This window comes from Ambystoma mexicanum, chromosome 8 (assembly GCF_040938575.1).
Source record: "Ambystoma mexicanum isolate Mex_15411 chromosome 8, UKY_AmexF1_1, whole genome shotgun sequence".
Lineage (NCBI taxonomy): Eukaryota > Metazoa > Chordata > Amphibia > Caudata > Ambystomatidae > Ambystoma > Ambystoma mexicanum.
The window spans coordinates 172,603,830-172,623,834 of NC_090929.1; the positions used below are offsets into that span (position 1 = coordinate 172,603,830).

Here is a 20,005-nt window from a genome sequence, read left to right on the forward strand (position 1 = left end):
TGTGGTGTAAGGCTGGTGTTAGTGGTTGATTTGAAGGTGATGGGTTAGATGTTCGGTTTAGAGGTTGTGATGTAAGGTTGGTGCTAGTGGTTTATTTCGAGGTCGAGGGTTAGATGGTGGGTTTAGGAGTTTGCTGTAATGTGGGAACTAGTGGTTGCATTGGAGGTCGAGGGTTAGATGCTGGTTTAGAGGTTGCAGGGTAATGATGGCGTTAGTGGTTGCATTGGAGATTGAGGGTTAGATACTGGGTTAGAGGTTCAGATGTAAGGTTGGCGCTAGTGGTTGAAATGGAGGGCGAAGGTCAGGTGTTGTATTTAGGGTTTGTGGTGTAAGGTTGGCGCTAGTGGTTGAAATGGAGAGCGAAGGTCAGGTGTTGTGTTTAGGGTTTGCGGTGCAAGGTTGGCGTTAGTGGTTGCATTGGAGATTGAGAGTTAGATGTTGGTTAGTGGTTGTGATGTAAGGTTGGCGCTAGTGGTTGAAATGGAGAGCGAAGGTCAGGTGTTGTGTTTAGGGTGTGTGGTGTAAGGTTGGCGCTAGTGGTTGAAATGGAGAGCGAAGGTCAGGTGTTGTGTTTAGGGTTTGTGGTGCAAGGTTGGCGTTAGTGGTTGCATTGGAGATTGAGAGTTAGATGTTGGTTAGTGGTTGTGATGTAAGGTTGGCGCTAGTGGTTGAAATGGAGAGCGAAGGTCAGGTGTTGTGTTTAGGGTTTGTGGTGTAAGGTTGGCGCTAGTGGTTGAAATGGAGAGCGAAGGTCAGGTGTTGTGTTTAGGGTTTGTGGTGCAAGGTTGGCGTTAGTGGTTGCATTGGAGATTGAGAGTTAGATGTTGGTTAGTGGTTGTGATGTAAGGTTGGCGCTAGTGGTTGAAATGGAGAGCGAAGGTCAGGTGTTGTGTTTAGGGTTTGTGGTGTAAGGTTGGCGCTAGTGGTTGAAATGGAGAGCGAAGGTCAGGTGTTGTGTTTAGGGTTTGTGGTGCAAGGTTGGCGTTAGTGGTTGCATTGGAGATTGAGAGTTAGATGTTGGTTAGTGGTTGTGATGTAAGGTTGGCGCTAGTGGTTGAAATGGAGAGCGAAGGTCAGGTGTTGTGTTTAGGGTTTGTGGTGTAAGGTTGGCGCTAGTGGTTGAAATGGAGAGCGAAGGTCAGGTGTTGTGTTTAGGGTTTGTGGTGCAAGGTTGGCGTTAGTGGTTGCATTGGAGATTGAGAGTTAGATGTTGGTTAGTGGTTGTGATGTAAGGTTGGCGCTAGTGGTTGAAATGGAGAGCGAAGGTCAGGTGTTGTGTTTAGGGTTTGTGATGTAAGGTTGCCGCTAGTGGTTGCATTGGAGGTCGAGGGTTAGATGTCGTGTTTACGGTTTATGGTGTAATGTGGGCGTTAGTGGTTGCGTTGTTATTTGGCGTTAGCGTGTGAAGTTGGCATAGAGGAAGAGAGGTGCCATGGGGAGGCCGAGCGTTGCAAGGGCAACGGTGTAGATGTGGAATACTCCTCCATTAAAAGAAAATATGTTTAAATGAGAAAATCACATTTTAAAGGGTCAACCATTAAGTCGAATATTGGTGCAATTTACTTTCTAAAAACAGAAAGTCTGACTTTAGCCAAACTCACAAATAAAAGTTGCCCTTTGGCCTTGTATGCGTGTATTCAAGGGGGTCCCTGTTTGCAGACTCCCACCTCCCTGTGGACCAGCGCTGGGTGTGCTTTTCCATTCCAACATGTGTTTGTGTTTCCTCTCTTGCAGTCTTCAAGAATCGACGATCAGCGGTGTGCGCCCCCCGATGCCGTGCCCCGTGGTCCAACCATGCCCGACGAAGACTTCTTCAGTCTCATCCAGAGGGTTCAAGCCAAGCGCATGGACGAGCAGCGGGTGGACCTTCAGAGCAACCAAGACGAGGAAGAGGAGGATCGTGAGGATGAGGAGGGCGACGCCCTGGAGGCGCAGCTTCCAGAGAAGCAGCGGCGACCAAGCTGCAGCTAAAAGAATGGGGCGCGGGGTGGGGGGCGGGGGAGGCTCCAAGCAAGCCTCTGTGCCAACTAACCAAGACATGGCCCACGAATGGAGGGCGGCTGCTGGCAGACACTGCAAACGAGGAACATGTGGACAAAAACATGGTTAAAAGCAAAAAAAAAGGGTCCGCCACACCCAGACACAACTGTTGGGTTTCAGGTCACGCAACCCACTGGACAGGTACTTTCCTCGGCTGATTGTGGTGTTATGGCGCGAAAAGGATCTACCGTACCCCTTTTTATATACCGCTTTTATAGACTGGTGGCGTTTGCATCTGGGAAATGTTGCAAACCTAACAGAGGCAAAGTCATGGCACAAAGGCACCCTAAAATACAGGCTCTAGGACAGAAAAGGAGCATCTATCGAACCCCGTGCAGACCTGCTAATGTACTGCCCGAGGGCCGGAAAACAATGGGTTTCTGGGCGGCTGCAGCAGCGGGCGCTTCCATGGGAGACACTGACACACAACAAGTTTTAAGATGGACTGGCCATGTAGACTGATATATTTTGCAGCAACAGTAACATCGCCAGTCATGCAGTTGACACCGGTTGTAGGGGGACTGATCCCAGCTGCCATCCACGTCGTGATACCCAAACTCTGTGTAGGTACCATAACCTCAGAGGATGGCATAGGCACAACTCCTGCAGAAGGTCGACTGGACTTCAAATGGGAGCGAAACAGGTTGGCCTGCGCCTTGTTCTTCTGTTTCACGCCGCTGCAATATGAACAATTATTCCAAAATGGCGACCCCGGCCACAGGACAAGAGTGTAATAAAGCGCCAACACTACGTACAGATTATGTCATACCATTGCTGGTGCAAGGTTCTACAGAGGTTGTCACGCTTCTTGCGCCAGGCCAAGAAATGCAGCTGTGGGCAATATTCCAGAAACCAGGACAATTTCATCATGTGATGTTGTGTGTGCAGATTTATAAACGCCTCGATGTTCTTGCAATGGGCCAATCCCTGAGATGTTCCGCTGCTTATCAGGCGATTGGCCGCGAGTATTTCCAACTTTCTCTACTTTTCCATTATTTAGATTCTCAGCATTTCCCAGTTTTCATTGCAATTGTCAGAGCTCCCGCATCTCCTATCCTTTACTGCCACCTCGTGGAAGTTTAACATACCTGCCGCTACAGTGACGTCTCTTGTTCTATGTTATTGTACATTTTCAAATTCGATCTTTTTTTTAGCAGCCAGTCAGAATAATTGCGTCCTTCTGAAAGCAGTCTGTGTGCTAAAAAAAACAAACAAGCAGGATGTTTACGGGTTGGCAAAAGGCGTCGATAACACTTATCAATACAAAATATAGATTTTTAGATGGGTAGTTGTCAACAAATGGGGTGTTTTCAAACAAGGGGTCCCAAGTGGCGTTCTAGACAGCAATGATGTTATTTGGACCTTGAGATGGAACAATCCTTGAAGATATCCGCCTGGTTAAGATTTTGTTGTGTAGATTTCTAAAGCTGTCCAGTGTAAAGTGAGAGTAACTCGTCCAGTTCTTTCATTCTTTGCATTCTGGGACTTGCAGTTCTGCATTTATAATGGGGCGTGGGAAGCAAAACCACAAGTAACAGAATACAAAGTAAACACACAATGACTGAATGAAATACTCGCGCATAACATGGAACAACATGACAGCTCTGGTTGGATATTAGGATGTGTTTGTGCCTCAGACTGTGAAAGCACCTGTTTTCCGGAGACAAGCTGAATGCTTGCTGCTCCCGGACTCGTCGCAGCTGCCACTTTCAGTGTGATTCGCCTCTGTTACTGTGGTTAATAGGCTATGCAGAGAAGAGGCGTAGCCAGGATTGTTTAACAAGTGGGGCCTGAAGCTAATGGATTGTGGCCCACCGCAGTGACATTACCATCTGTACATGCCCGCACAGAGTGCTGCCGAGTGGGCATTTACAGACTTTGGCTGGGCATCGCCCGCTCAGGCCCTAACAGGTCTACGCCTCTGGTGCAGAGGTCAGGCTGCACAGAGGGATCTGATCTTTGAGAAAACAGTGGGTGGGGAAATTGACAGAAGACCCATAAAATATGCTCCAGTGTTATGCTCCGCCTGGGGGACATGGTAAGCATTCTTCACACAGAGCCAAATATTTCAGATGGGGGTGGGGGGGACCATTCTGTAGCCGCTACCTCTCTCTCCCATTCATTGGAGACAGATTGGCTCATTCTTTTTCTTTTTTTCTAAAATGCACAAGATCAGTGTTTTAGATCAGAACAATTGAGTTTTTGTACAGACGATCAATAGACGAGTTGAGTATTTAAATATGAGTAATTGTTGCAGCAATGATCAAGTGCGCGACAGCGCTTACGAAGCCAACAGCAGCCATTAGATATTCACTTAAGGCCAAAGCTTTGCACACAGTCCTCAAGTATTTCAATTGCGATGCATTGTGCCAGAACTGTAGGAAAGGAGTGTGAAATGACATGGGCCTCAGGGAGTTGGATTGGAATTTGAAATACAGTAGAAAATAACACTAGGTGAATAATAGAATTGCGGCATAAGGAAAGGACGTGATTTGCCCAGGATCAGAAAATGTGGTTAGGCGCGGGGAAGCTTGAATAAGATTCCGGGCTCTTCATTCAAAAATGTAGCCAAATGCAATTCAATATGTGTTTCATTAAAACTTCAAGAATATGTGTCTGAAGACCAAGCCCACCAGGTGTGATCTCTTTTTCTCTTCTTGGAGTTGCTAAAGGCCTGAACCACCCAGCCACAGATGAGGGGCTTAGGTGTGTCCATCTCCACTGCAGCCATCAAAAAGAAGAGAGTAGGGGGCTGTCCTCTCTTTAGCGCCCCAAGAACCCCATGTTATTATTTGAGAGGAGCACACCCTCAAATGGCCTGGCCAATGTACGAGATTTTAGGGTGGGTAGGGGTGCTTTGTGGCCTGCCCTTGCTCTAAAGAGCTGCTATTGAAACATACGTCAATGTGATGATTAGACTTTTGAATACCAGGCTAAATAGAGAAATGGATAAGATACAGCAAGGATGCCACGTGCACAAGCCTGTTCACAAACGCAGTCGGCTCAACAAACCCACTGTTTGGCCAGTGCAAACACTAGTTCCTTCAGAATTTGAAAAGTGTTTAAAACAAGACAATCAACATTTTTATCAAAATACAAATCACAAAATTCAGAAACCAAAAAGTCAAGGTCAGGTTTAGATGCTTAAGCTGAAGTGGGAGTTGGTTGAGTGCCCAAACCTCATGTTCGTTCTATGTAACACACGTGCGCACATCATGTAAAAAGCTTCGATACGTGTCGTTCCTGTTTCCTTGCTTTAGCAAAAGACATTATGGTTTAATTCATAGAAGTGTTTTCTAATGGCAAAACCCCACTGGAAAATGCTCTGTGAATCTTAATGTTGCGTTAGATACTTATTGATCCTGGGATAAGCAACATTAATTCAAGCAAAAGTGGGCCAAGTGTCTAAAACAGTGGTCTGCGACCTTTGGCTCCCCAGATGTTTTGGACTATGACTCCATTTAGCCCTAGTTAACATAGTCTATGCTGAGGGATCACGAGTCGTAGTCCTTAACATCTGGAGAGCTGTGGGTTGCAGACCCGTGGCCTAAAAGAAGCATTGACCCCCTCCAGTCATTCAGCAGTCCGACCAGATCGGCGGTGGTTGGGCAGTGGAGGGCAGAATGTCGCTGAGAGAGCAGTCAACTTCTCTCCTCAAGGACTTGGTGCACGTGCTCATTGGCCTGCTGGCATTCTGGAGGGGAATGGGGGAGTTGGAGAGTTACTGGTAGCGCAATGCTTGGAGAAGGGACTTTAGCACTGATAGCTTATGGTATGTAGAGGAGAATGGTAGACTTGGATATATAGAAGAGTCGCTGGCTGTCTGCGTTGTGGAGGTGTGTCCAAGCCATTCTGTGCTACAACCAAGAGTCACTGGCAGGCTGTGCCATGTAATAGGGTCACTGGTAGTCTCTGGTGTGAAGGAGAGTCCTGACATTCTGTGACATGTAGGAGGGTCACCTGAAGACTGTATTGGAAAGGAGTATCACTGGCTGTCTGTGCCATGTGAAGGGGTCACCGGCTGTCTGTGGAGTGGAGTCACTGGCAGGCTGTGCCATGTTGGGGGAGGGCACTGTCAGTCTATGGTGTGGAGGAGAGTCACTTACTGTGTGCCATGCAGTAGGGTATTCGGCAAACTGTGCAATGTCGGATGGTCACTGGCAGTTTGTGGTGTGGAGGAGAGTCATTGGTAGACTGTGTTGTCGAGGAGAGTCACGGGCCATCCCTTTCATGTAGGAGGGTCACCAGCAGTCTGTGGTTTGGAGGAGAGTCACTGGCAGCCTGTGCCATGTAGTAGGGTCATTGGCAGACTGTGCCGTGTCAGAGGGTCACTAGTAGTTTGTGGTATGGAGGAGAGTTATTGGCAGACTGTGCCATGTAGGGCGGGTCAGTGGCGGTTTGTGGTGTGGAGGGAGTCACTGGCAGCCGGTGCCATGTAAGAGGGTCCCTGGCAGTCTGTGGTTCAGAGGATAGTCACTGGCAGCCTGTGCCATGTAGTAGGGTCATAGGCAGACTGTGCCATGTCAGAGGGCCACTGACAGTTTGTGGTGTGGACGAGAGTCATTGTCAGACTGTGCCATGTAGGGGGGTTACTGGCAATCTGGAGTGGCGGAGAGTCACTGGCAGTCTGCTATTTAGGAGGGTCACCAGCAGTCTGCAGTGTGGGGGGAGAGTCACTGGCAGTCTGCTATTTAGGAGGGTCACTCGCAGTCTGCAGTGTGGGGGGAGAGTCACTTGCAGTCTGTGCCATGCAGTAAGGTCATCATTGGCAAACTGTTCCATGTCAGAAGGTCACTGGCAGTCTGTCGTGTGGAGGAGAGTCACTGTCAGTTTGTGCCATGCAGTAGGGACATTGTCAGACTATGCCATGTCGAAGGGTCACTGGCGGTGTGTGGTGTGGAGGGAGTCACTGGCAGTCTGTGTTGTGGAGGAGAGTCGCTGGCAGTCTGTGCCATGCAGTAGTGACATTGTCAGACTGTGCCATGCTGGAGGGTCACTGGCGGTGTGTGGTGTGGAGGGAGTCACTGGCAGCCGGTGCCATGTCAGAGGGTCACTGGCAGCCTGTGCCATGCAGTGGGACATCGTCAGACTGTGCCATGCTGGAGGGTCACTGGCGGTCTGTGTTGTGGAGGAGAGACACAGTGGTGTGTAGGAAAGTCACTAGCAAGCCACAGCGTGTAGGAATGTCAAGGTCAGTCTTGTTAGGAGCAGAATCAATACATTGGCCCTCATTACAAGTTGACAGGTGCAGGATTAACCCGCCGGTATTACTGTATACCGGCACATTCCCGCACAGCCAACTACAAGTTTGCCGCTGGGGTGCCTGGAATTACCTCCAGCTAAGAGTCAGAAGTAATTACGGCACCTTACTGGCAAATCCCCATGGAATGGGGATTTACCACTGTCACTGGCAATCATAATCAAGCTGTAATACCTCTGAACTGAGTGGCGGTAACAGTATTACCATTTGCTGGTATCCTGGCGGAATTACCGCCAGGATACCGGCAAACTTGTAATCAGGGTCATTGTCTCTGGACAATGGAAGCCCAAACAACAGAATAAAGAAACAGAGGTATGGACGCAAACTACGGCGATGAAATCCAGGGTATGCAGAAGCCAGCGGTATGTAGGCAAGGCTTGGACTGAAACGTGTCAAAGATGAACTCACAGGATCATACAGTGTGCCCTCGTCCTTGCCAAAGTGGGGTGGGAAGACAAAGCCAAACAACAAAGGTTTACATCACACACCGTGACCAATAGGGTACTGGCGTAATTTCTGAAACCGTCATGGTCTCCGAGAGACTTTGGGCCTGGGAACGGGTAAGGCACATATTCGGATGTTTTATTGCCTTCTGTCTGTGGCTCAAACAACTCCATACAGCCCAAACTGGGAACACAAACCAGGGGAGATGCCTGCCCAGTCCTTGGAATCCATCTACCTACCTGTGCTCGGTGCATCGACAGAGGCCACTCGGCACGACACTGCGCACTCTAGACAACCACCTCATGCTTAGCTCCTGTTGACTATGCAGACAGGGTTGGTGCCAGGATGTCACTGCCCTAAGTGAAGTGACATGTGGTGCCCTTTCACGGTCAGCGCCTGATCAAAACAATTCTGCGTGTGCTGATGGCGCCCTCTGCTGGCTAATGCCCTAGACATTTCTCTGTGTCGCCACAGCCCTTGCTAAAGGGTGGGGCGACCCCGCATCTGTCCAAGCAGGACAGGGAAACAATATGAACTGGAAGCTGGACTCCCGCCTCATCAACAGTACTTAAATGCTGCCAACTTGAATGTATGAGTAACGTATTTATTTTTCAATGTGCATTTGCTGATGTCATTAATCGGATAACGTCCAACCCAGGCGGTACTTTTTTTTCCTCTAAACATAGCCAGATGTATTTGTAATATATACAATTCTTTTTTTTGGGTGCGAAGTGTTAGGAATTGTTCTAAATAAAGAAAATATTTTGTGGTCAAAGCTTCAGAGTCTGGTGTGACCTTTATCTTGTAATTCTATTTAAAGTGTTTAGTGATGCAAACAGAAAATGCACGGAGACTGTTACTCTGGTTCTCTGGGTACAGGAGTTTTATCAGGACTAAAAATGTGAAGGTTATTTCTGCACATCTGCGTGTTTCGCTGTTTTCATGTAATGTACAATTGACATAGTGCTTACCACGTCGGAGGTGCAGCCTTCAAAGCACTGGAAGTATTGCAAATCACCTTCACTGATACTCATTTCATCAACCTCAGATCAAGGCTGGAAATGGACACTTTTTTTTTACTGTGGGATCCCACCTGCGACGGAAGGGGTGGGGGCGATTGGAGCGAGGGACAGCTCTCCCCCCTCTGATAATGTTCTCATGACATTGAAAAAATGAACAAATTGACTGGCACCAGGACCCATCTCGCCCTGCTCCCGCTCCCCCGTGCACCTGCACATACACACATTCCATTTACGCATATACAGTGCTTTAAGTAGGCAGGGACTTGCCGGTCCCGAGTACCTACACTTTTATTTGAAAGATCTAGTACCAGCAATTCTCAGTAGGAAGCCAACTTGTAATGCAGGACAACAGGCACTTATCAACAGTAAGCAGGTAGTGAGTACCGACACTTTGTAAGTGATTTCAACCCCGGCACTTCACCTAAGTCAATGCCTCGTGTGTGATGCATAGCTGAAACCCTTAATTAATTATTTGTGTCTATAAGTTCTTTTATTCTGAACGATGTACCACTTATATCACTCCGCTCTCTTTGAATCCCCCCCCCTGCCCCGATCACACTGAACCAGGAAGCAGGCTGGTTTGCAAAGTTACAATATTTATTTATGGATTGCACAATATATATCACACTATTTTTAATGGTTAAAAAATGATCACCAATGGGGTGATGTCACACTCAACAATCTCTTTAATCACAAAGAGCAATGATGGGAAAAATAATGCAGCACAGAAATAATCCTTGTGTGTGTGTTCAATCAAATGGCAATGTAAAAAGAAAAAAAGAGTTTGGGAAGATGAACTCAAATGCGCTAACCCCTTTAAATAAATATATATAGGCGAGTCTTAACAGTCTTGTAAATTTTATTAGTGTTAATTCACACTAATAATTTTTATTTTCCTTTTACGACTCCAAAAAAACATTCCAAATAAAGCTGCACACCAGTATAAAGTAATTCATAAGGTACAATGAATCAAATATTTCTCTTTCTCTTTCAGTAAATCCAATATTTTCTTAAATTGCTCTCTCAAAATGAATCAGATATTTCTCTCTCTCAAATCCAATATTTTCTTAAATTGCTCTCTCAAAATGAATCAGATATTTCTCTCTCTCAAATCCAATATTTTCATAAATTGCTCTCTCAAAATGAATCAAATATTTCTCTCTCTCGACACGTGTTTCCCCATTGTATTATTTTTCCAAGATCCTAACATTTGGGTGCTTATCACGGCACAGGACCACAAAATATCATCAACAATACCAAGGTAATAAGCGTAAACCTGGATCCATATTTTACAGACTAAATTAAGCAAAATAGTCCGATGAACATTATAAGAAAAAAACTTTTATCTTGGAAAAATAATACATGATATATGTGAACAATCAGAAAATCAGAACGTACTAAAACTTCCTACTAAAACTCCCTCTCCTGAAGAACCATTGAGAGTTACAATGGGGAAACACGTGTCGAGAGAGAGAAATATTTGATTCATTTTGAGAGAGCAATTTATGAAAATATTGGATTTGAGAGAGAGAAATATCTGATTCATTTTGAGAGAGCAATTTAAGAAAATATTGGATTTACTGAAAGAGAAAGAGAAATATTTGATTCATTGTACCTTATGAATTACTTTATACTGGTGTGCAGCTTTATTTGGAATGTTTTTTTGGAGTCATAAAAGGAAAATAAAAATTATTAGTGTGAATTAACACTAATAAAATTTACAAGACTGTTAAGACTCGCCTATATATATTTATTTAAAGGGGTTAGCGCATTTGAGTTCATCTTCCCAAACTCTTTTTTTCTTTTTTCAATGTAATATCTGTGTAGCAGCCACGCAGAATTGGGAAGTTCTCATGCAGATAACCCCTTAAAACTTTCTAAACCCATCCTTTCACAAAGATAATAAGCAGTCGCCAAGGAACCACCTCTTTAACAAAGGCTGTTTAGATTGATCGTTTTCTCTCAAATGGCAATGTAATTACTATTTCCCCCTCCACGCTTTTCAATCCCCCAATATGAAATATAAAGAAAGAGAAGGGGAGAGAACAGGTTTCAGGAATGCAGAATTCAAGCAAATACTATAAATCCCAATTTCCCCCCAGCAAACACAGAGAGAGAAACAGGAATGATTGCAAACTTGTCCAAAATGGTTTTACAGTTGGCTTGAATGAAATGGTGAAAGCTCTGAAAATGGTTTTAATTCACTGAAATTGTTGAAATACTAATGGGAGCCACTTTGTATGGTTTCAGACAAACACTAGCAATGAGTAGAGAGTAAGAAGCAAGTTGAAAACCTATTTTTGAGGTCGGGTGCAATGAAAAGCTACTCTACACGTTATAGATTTGAGCCAAATGAAAAATTCACTGCAAACATTTCCACGCGTGGTAAGCGCGATTACGGAAAAACTATTTGGCTAGGGGATGACTATGGACAGTACATAGGCTAGAGACAATCCTATACTATGTATACTCACTACCAATGTTTTGAATGGAACCGTCTGGGATTCTGGTCAGGGATTTCTTGGACAGACTGCTGGGCACACCGGACTGGACGGGTCAGTGATCAGCAAGTCCCTCTGGACACCGCACGGCAGGACTGGACTGGATCTGCAATGGCTCTCTGGTCTGCACAGCACAGCACGGCTAGACGGGGTTTAATCTGCCCTTCTGGTTATGAAGATGATTCTTTGGCAGGCAAGCAGTTACAGCACAGCCTGGCTGCTCTTTGGTTTCCCCTTTAAGTTGAGGGATGGGTTCTGGAAGTTAAGCCCAGCTGAAAGTGGTTCAGCTATGCAAGGAGCCTTTCTGCTTGCAAAGTTTTTGGAGCCTGGAACAAGGAATATGGATGGATCTCCTTCAAAGTGCTTCGCCAATCTCGAGATGGTGGGTGGATCAGTGTGTTTCTAGGTACTAAGCTGTCTCTATTTATGTGTTTCCTAAAGGGGTGGGAATGCTGAATTATCCTAGGCACACCCCCTAGGTAGTCCATTGGCTAAAGTCTGCTCTCTCCCTTGATTGGAGGGGAAAACAGTGTGTCATCATGATGGTGCGGTTTATGAGACAGGGAAAACCTCCCCTTTGCCTTTTGCACATCAAATCTATTTTTGATATAATGCATCTTTACATGTGTATAATCTTTATACCAATGACATACATAGATCACATATTTTGTGAAGTAAATATTCTTCCAAGCCCCGTAGCTGTGAGGTCTTGGGTCTGGGCTTGACAATTTTTCGCATTTTTTATCTGGGACACAACATCTGATGTGTCCACAATTCTGTGCATATGTGCGCATGATATCTGGGCATAATCGTATGAAGTTTCGTGCTTCTGACATGAATACAATTGCTACAAAACCAGAATTTTCACTGCGCCTCCTCAGAAAACCGCACAGAGTTCTGGCTCCTTTTAAAATGTGCACAAAAAAATTCACATTAACCATACAGTAATTTTACAATTTTTACAAATTCGCACAGTCCTTTGTCAGTCTTTTCAAAAAATATGCTTTCTGTTCATTGACAATCAACAAAAATGTCTATCCCCGCCTCCAAAGGTTTCTTGTAGCTCAAGAGCAACCCCTGCCTTCTTCCTCCTGCAGAGGCCACTCTTGACACTTACAATCTGCACATCCTTTCAGCCAAGGAAGGTTCATTGTCTCATCCAGGAGCAGCAGCCCAAATCTCCTCCCCTCTTAATCAACACCTGAATGTGAGTTCCTGTTTTTGGTGAGAAGCAGGAGAGATGCCTTTTGTTGGGGAAAGCTGGGGGGAACTGGTTTGATGACTCTGAGTTTCAGCTAAATTAACTGTCAAATTATAACATTTTTCTTAATTTAAAATAAAACTTGCAATTTTTAATCAAGCAGCTAGAACTCAGATTCCAGTCCCTAAATCATGGAGATTAAATAGTTACAACCTAAGTTCCTCTGAATGACAGGTCACTTAGATTTAAGACATAAGATCTTAATGGTGCAACTTTGCAGTTTAAATGCAGGCTTTTGAAACAGTCACAGGCGGCCGCTGGTACTGCGCCCATATTTTGACAGATTTTCACAGGCAAGCACACTTTTTACTGTGGATATTTTGATGATAGATTCCACTTTTCCCAACATTGTAGGTTCATATTGATTCCTTAAATGAAGTGGCAGGTAACATCCAGCAAAGATATAGGATGTTTTCTGAAGTTTTGAACCATTGTTTTGTATTTTCAGCAACCAAGAAAAAGGGATTTAAGAGCAATCTCTGGGTTTCTTGCATTAAAGCACTGCCTTTCATGCAGTTTCCATTTTTACTCGGTAGGCAGCCCAGTGACAGGTTTCAGCAGTGAGGTCTCCTTCCCACTACTGACAACAGGCAAAGTAGATTTGGCAGCCATCTTTTCTGGTTTCAAAGTGCAATTTTCATAGGATTTGGCGCACCCAGAGGTTTTACAGCCATTTTGTTGATTCTGGTGCCACCAGCACACAGGGATGTTGCAGGGCAGAGCCTAGTGGGTGAAAACATCCCACAAAGCCCCCCCTCGCGATTTGACTTTTGACCGCCCGTCAAGGGGACGTCGCGAGATTGGGATGTTCAGTTTTTTCTTTCTGGTCCAAATGTCAAAATTCATCTGCTTCTCCCATCAGTGGTGGATAGACAGGTTCCCACCGCCAGTTCCGGATGAGAGTATGGCGCGATACCCTGGGCCCCTTGGGTTTTTCCTTCCAGTCCCTGAGTGGTCCTCCTTGATACTTAGGATCCATGGTTTCAAATTCTAGGATGACAAAACAGAGCATATCTGTAGACATTTTCGCACCACTATTCATGTAGTGTAGTGAAGCAGACACATACACTTGACATATAAGAACACTCTTTTCTATTTGCAATTGATTACTCATTTTCAACAGGTGGAATAGTTTTATAGTTGGAATTCTAGTGGTCTGGAAGGTCCCCCTCTGGGTTTCCAGGCAAATCCTCTAGTTGCTGCAGAGTATGCCTAACATGGCAACACTTCAGTTGGTTGATATGGACCCACTTATCTTCTCCCTCTACCAAACTCCCTTTGGGGATACGGATTTTGCAGGCGACTGGTGAGAATTTGTCTACAATTTCAAAAAGACCCCCCCAGCTAGGCAGAAATTGGCGCTGTTTAGCCTGGTTCCTTTGGAAATTGTATAAGTAGACCCGGTCTCCTACCTGATATTCTTTTCTAGTAGTATTCAGGTCATAGTGGGTCTTCATACTGTCTGCAGATCTTTCTAGATTTCGCTGAGCATAGGCAAAAGCATGTTGAAGGTGTTTTCTCAGATTTTCAACATACTCATGAGTTGTGGAGGCATTTATCAAAGTCTGCTCTTGGGTTCAGTAGAGCAGATGCCGGGGAAGCACCATCCTGCGTCCAGTCATCAGCTCAAATGGTGACATTTTTGTTGCGATGAAGGGGTAGATCTGATGCCCATCAGGACAAGAGGTAGTTGGATGCCCCAACTTGGCCCAGACTCTGCCACAAACCTTTTTAATATGCTCACAATTGTCTTGTTGTATCTCTCCACTACACCACTAGAGGCTAGCCGGTAGGCAATGTATAGTTTCCTTTTGACCCCAAGTATCTCCCACATCTTTGTCATCACTTTGCTAGAGAAGTGGCTCCCTCGGTCTGACTCGATCCTTTGGGGTAGTCCAAAACGCGAGAAGATGTGATTGATCATCAGGGCAGCTGCTGTTTCTGCCTTGCAATTTGGGGCTGGGAGACATTCCACCCATTAAGTGAACAAGCATGTCTCGTTCAACATGTACTTGTTCCACCTAGAGGAGCGAATCACGGGCCCAATAGAATTGACTTGTAAATCTGACCAAGGCAGTGTCATCCCCCTCTTTTGGAGAGGTGCACGGTGTGTGAGGGATGTTGGCTAAAATTGTGCACACACAAGACACCCCTTCAAGTATTGGTCGAGGTCCTGCCCCATGTGTGGCCAGTATGCAACCTCTCTTAAGATTTCAAGTGTTGTATGAAACCCCCGATGACCAGCTGTGGCCGCATCATGGGTGTGACTGAGCATCAGGCTTCGGAATGAGGTAGGGACCACCCACTGATCATGGGCAGCTAGGGATCTCCTCACCAACAAACCGTCTTGGATTCGGAACATTTTTGGACATTTCATCAACACTCTGATGTCCTCTTTCCCCATGTAATCGGTATCCGTCAGGGGAAAGTTCTCAGGGTCCTCAATGTGTTGATGGAACTTACCAATTGTTGTATCCCCTTTTTGAGCCGTAATCAAATCAGCATCTGGGGTCCCCTTACTCCATTGTGCAGTTGAGAGTTCATTGTGAGACTTTGTCTGGGACTTAGTGATAGCAGTGACCTGGATTTCCCCCAACAGGGACTCAATCTCAAGTAGATCCCCCTGGATGGGTCCGGTTTTGGCAAGCTGATCAGCTAGGTCACGTCCAGTTTTGTCTGGTCCCTCTACTTTAGAATAACCCTTGATCCTTTTCCAGTAGATGGTCATCCCATTCGAGGTGATAATATACAAAAGTTGGTACCAGGAGATGAGGAAACTCTAAAAGGAGGGCGAGTGGATGCAAATTTTAATTTATCATTTTCATTTTATTTTGAATTTTGAATTATATAATACATAAAACTTAGAAAACATTTAATTCATTTTACTGCTCATTCATTCGCACACATTCATTCAAGTAATTTGAACATCTAAAAGTTATATAGATGTAATAAAATGCCATAAAAAAGAATTATTCATTTCATTGGTACATTTCATTATAAACCTAATAGTTAATCAAAGTTCATTCCAGAAAAAATATCGACTATTGGTGCTTTATCAAATAGTTCTTTTTTCGAAAAAGCTCCCCAGATGGTAAATAGTTTCGACGACTATTGGTGCTTTATCAAATAGTTCTTTTTTCGAAAAAGCTCCCCAGATGGTAAATAGTTTCGACTTGGCCGATTTGGATGTCTTCATCAGGATTGGATGAACATTTAACAGATACTTCTAAAAATAGAACAAACGTACAATTGTAAACATTATTAAAACAACTGTCTGAAATTGCATACCTAAATCACCCCTCTCCGAGTGTTTCCTCTCACGAACAATGTATTACAACATATCAGTATCTAGAGCATCCCTATGGCTTTAGTCTCAAGGTCAGCATCTATCTAGTCCACCGTATAATTAGACGTGTTGTCACGCAACCTCTTTATTGACTTAATCAATATAATTGTATATTCATAAAGGATATCAAAGAAAACTAGAACGAAAATACGTTCTTGTAATCTCCATAACACGCACTTCTAAGTTAGTGCTGAAGAAACCCTTCTCGTCACACTCAAGAGTCCCCACTATTATCAGCATCAGATCTCAGCATCAAAAAATAAGAAAAAAAAGAAAAAAAGAAAAAGCCTTCCTACCTGCAAACCACATTTGGTTCGCCTAGAAGCTTAAGCTCCAGCAAATTCTGATTCAGAAGCTGGATATCCTAAAGACAACACAAAAACATATATAAACCAGTTTTAGGAAAAAACAAATAACAAACATATTGCTGTCTAAAGGGGGCAAATGTTAAATTACCTTCTTTCCCACAAAAACTAAATATATATCTTCCACACTGGTACTTTGGATAGTATCAATTTGCCTTGGGTGCCAATTGTTTTCTAGCGTTCAAAAATGGCCGGTTAGCATGGGTTAGAGAGCGCAGATTTAGTTGGCTACACCTCTGTGCTGTTTCAAATGGAAATATAAAGGTAAACAAAAAAATAAATAAGTAATGAATATTGGCTACATGCCACAATAACTCAAAAGAAAAAGTAAAAGTAAAAGGGACTGCCCAACTTCTTGCTTACCTATAGAGCCACAGAGGTACTCTACTAAAGCCTACAGTTCTATCCTGAACATCAATACGAATGGTATCCAGTTTCCACGGCTAGCCGCGTGTCCTTCCCACAGCGGTGATCTAAATGTAATAAGGAAACAATGTGAAAACGACCGGTCTAGTCTGATTAAACGGTACCAGTCCAACTACCCGAAAAACGGAGCGATCTGCTCTCCCAAAGGATTACCTTAAAATCGCCTAGTACCGAAGATGTTTGCGTCCGCCATTGATCCGCAGTGGTCCGAATCTAATGCTGCATGAAAGTCCCTCTTTTATTTCAAACCAAAGTAACTAACACAGTGGAAGGACTGAAAAATCAGCCCTAATACCTGAGCTAGAAAAAGGACTATAGAAGAGAAAAGAAAAGAAAAGAAAAGAAAAGAGGAGCAAAGGGCCAAATTCTTCCATCTCGGTAAACCGGGCTATGGAGGGAACCAACGAAATTTGTATCTTTTCTTTCAAGAAAACCTGAGGATAGGAATCAATTCCATTCCTCTTGTTGATTGAGCCCTGTATTTAAACTGTTAGTATGGTAAATCCACCATTGTTCTCTTTGTGCTAATCGTGCAGCAGTATTAGCTGCATCAGTGCCTAGAACCTTTTCTACTACCCACCATCTCATATCTTCTGGCTTATGATTAAATTCTAAAAAATGTAACGTTAAGGGAGCATTCTGCTGACCCGTTCTAATCTTGGATTTATGCTCACCAATCCGTAGTTTAACCGCCCTAGAGGTCTTCCCTATATAGGCTTTCTTACAGGGACATATAATGACGTAGATCACGTTAGCACTGAGGCAGGTAGAATGCTGCCTCAGTTCCCAACTTCTTTTATGGATCTCCACCGCCGTCGTGGCCATGGTACTAGAACAGTTCGAACAGTTCCCACATGGGTAATGCCCCCTAATAGGTGGCATACCCCACGAGGCAGTGATAGTAGGTTGACTGTCATGAATCGAGATTCTGTCTGCCTTAGACACCCAATTCCTAATATTTTTACCTTTCTTAAAAGCATAGATGGGTTTTGCTAAATTAGGCATATTAAGTTGTAATAGGTGCCAGTGCGTGGAAATAATCTTCTTAATTTTACTATGTAGGGTATTGAACGTGAGAGCACACACTAGTTGGTCCTCACCCAACTTTCTCTCTTTCAGGTCCTTTTTCAATAAACTGTCCCTATGTTGGTATCTAGCACGTTTTTTTGATTGTCTAAGCAATCGCTTGGGATACCCTCTTTCAGACAGTCTATCTTCAATTATCGAGGATTGTTTAAGGAAATCTTCAACTGTGGTGCAGTTTCTCCTCGCCCTCAAAAACTGCCCATATGGAATATTGGATTTCAATGACTGAGAATGAAAGCTCTTGTGATGCAGTATAGTATTTCTATCTGTGTCTTTCCTGTATAGGTCTACAGCCAATACCTTTTTGTCAACTTTGATAAGAAGGTCAAGAAACGGAATCTCCTTATTGCTGGTCTCAATGGTAAATTTAAGATTGGCGTTTAGATTATTAATCCAATTAAAAAAGGCCTTATAGTCGCCTTTTGAGCTGTCCCAAATGATGAAAATATCATCAATGTACCGTTTGTACATTTTTAGAGCCGATCTAAAAGGGTTAGAATCTGTCATAATGTTGGTTTCTTCAAAGTCCCACATGTAGAGGGTGGCATAATTCGGTGCAAATGATGCACCCATGGCCGTACCCTTAATTTGCATGTAGTACGAGTTTTTAAATCTGAAGAAATTTTTAGAGAGCGCAATTTCCAATAGTTCCACCAAGAATTCACTCGGAACTGAGATGGTGTCAATCCTGGTTTGGAGAAACCTCTTAATAACCCCCAGTGAATCCTCCTGAGGAATGTTCGAATAGAGCGACTCAACATCTAGAGTTATCAGTAAGTCGTGGTCGCTATTAAATGGAAAAGCTTCTACAATTCTAATAACATCACAGGAATCGGATAAGTACGTAGGAGTGTTCTTGGCCAATGGTTTCAAAAAATAGTCTAAATACTGCCCCACTGGCTCAAGAATAGACCCACTGAGGGAAACAATGGGTCTTCCTGGAGGGGCTGACATACTCTTGTGAATTTTTGGTAGCATATAGATAAGAGGAGTCCTGGTGTTCTTAGGGACAAGAAAATTAAATTCTTTTTGGGTGATAATTTCTCTTTCTAGAGCATCCTTCCCTAGATTTTCAATTTGTCTTGATATACTGGGGGAAGGATCTCCCTGCAATTTAACGTATACCTCTCGATTATCCAATTGTCTCATGACTTCGAGGTCATACTTAATCGCGTCCCACACTACAACTCCCCCTCCTTTGTCAGCTTTTTTAATTACCACGGATCTATCGGAATGTAAACCCTTAAGGCCTGCCCAGTCCTCTTTAGAAAAATTATAACATTTAGTTCCTGTATTCTTTTTCTCTATATTGTCATAAAAAGCGCTGAAATCTCGGAGCACTACCTTTTCAAAAGTGGCAGTCTCTTTAGAAATCATATTGAGGGAAGGGGTGAATCTAGAAGGGGGTTTAAATGGGGTATTCGCCATCTTTTCACCCAAGTCTTTGGATTGTCCACCAAAAAAATCTTTTAATCTAATTTTCCGAAGGAAAGCCCTCAGTTCTGTTTCAATGTCCATTTTACTCGGATTCTTCATAGGAATAAAAGAGAATCCTTTTTCCAATATGGAAATTTCTTTGGTGGTCAAGCACCTATTGGATAGATTATATACCGCTGAAGGAGCACTTATCTTCTGTATGCTCGCCTTCTTGTTTCGAACAGGTTTCCTAATGGGGGTGGGCCTGTCTGAGGTAGAGGAAAAGGAAGTTCCTGAGAAGGGTATGATTGCATGGGCCCCGGGGGAATAAACCCTTGTGGGTAAAAATAGGGAGGGTATTGGAAAAACATATTCTGTCTTCCTCTCCTCCCTCCTCTTTGGAAGCCTCTGTTCTTTTGCCTTTGTTGGTTACCTCTCCTTCCTCTATGATGTCCATCTCCTTCATCAGAAGAAGTGTCTGAGAAAGTGACTTTCTTTCGAGCTGGTCCCCCTAAATTGTTATCTGGATCATTCCAGTTCGCTGGACCCTGATAGTCTGCGTGTAAATATGGATACGCCGTCTCTTTGGAGAAATTCTTAACATCTTTAATTAATTTCTCCATTTTCTTAGCAGTAGTGATTTTAATAAAATCTATCACTTGTTGTTCGATTATTTCCAGCTTTTCTTTAATATTGACAATCGTAGTATCAGCCTTAAAGGCAAGTTCCGCTTTCTGGATTTCTTCTCCTACTGCCATACTTTTCTTTAAGGCTGTATTTATGGTCAGGAGCATCCAGTCCCTACTACACTTGGTTCCTATACCGGAAAAAGGTGACC

At 44.0% G+C, this 20,005-nt stretch overlaps 1 protein-coding gene across 5 annotated transcripts in view; it reads left to right on the plus strand.

Annotated features, from left to right (window-relative positions):
• GPSM1 (G protein signaling modulator 1) overlaps nucleotides 1-8,519 on the plus strand; it is a 1,136,422-nt gene extending 1,127,903 nt beyond the window's left edge. For all 5 annotated transcript variants that reach the window (XM_069609568.1, XM_069609567.1, XM_069609566.1 and 2 more), the window contains exon 14: nucleotides 1,735-8,519. In XM_069609568.1, coding sequence (XP_069465669.1) covers nucleotides 1,735-1,971 — 237 coding nt within the window. In that variant the 3' untranslated portion in view covers nucleotides 1,972-8,519. The remainder of the gene's footprint in view (nucleotides 1-1,734) is intronic.
• Nucleotides 8,520-20,005: the final 11,486 nt, after the last annotated feature.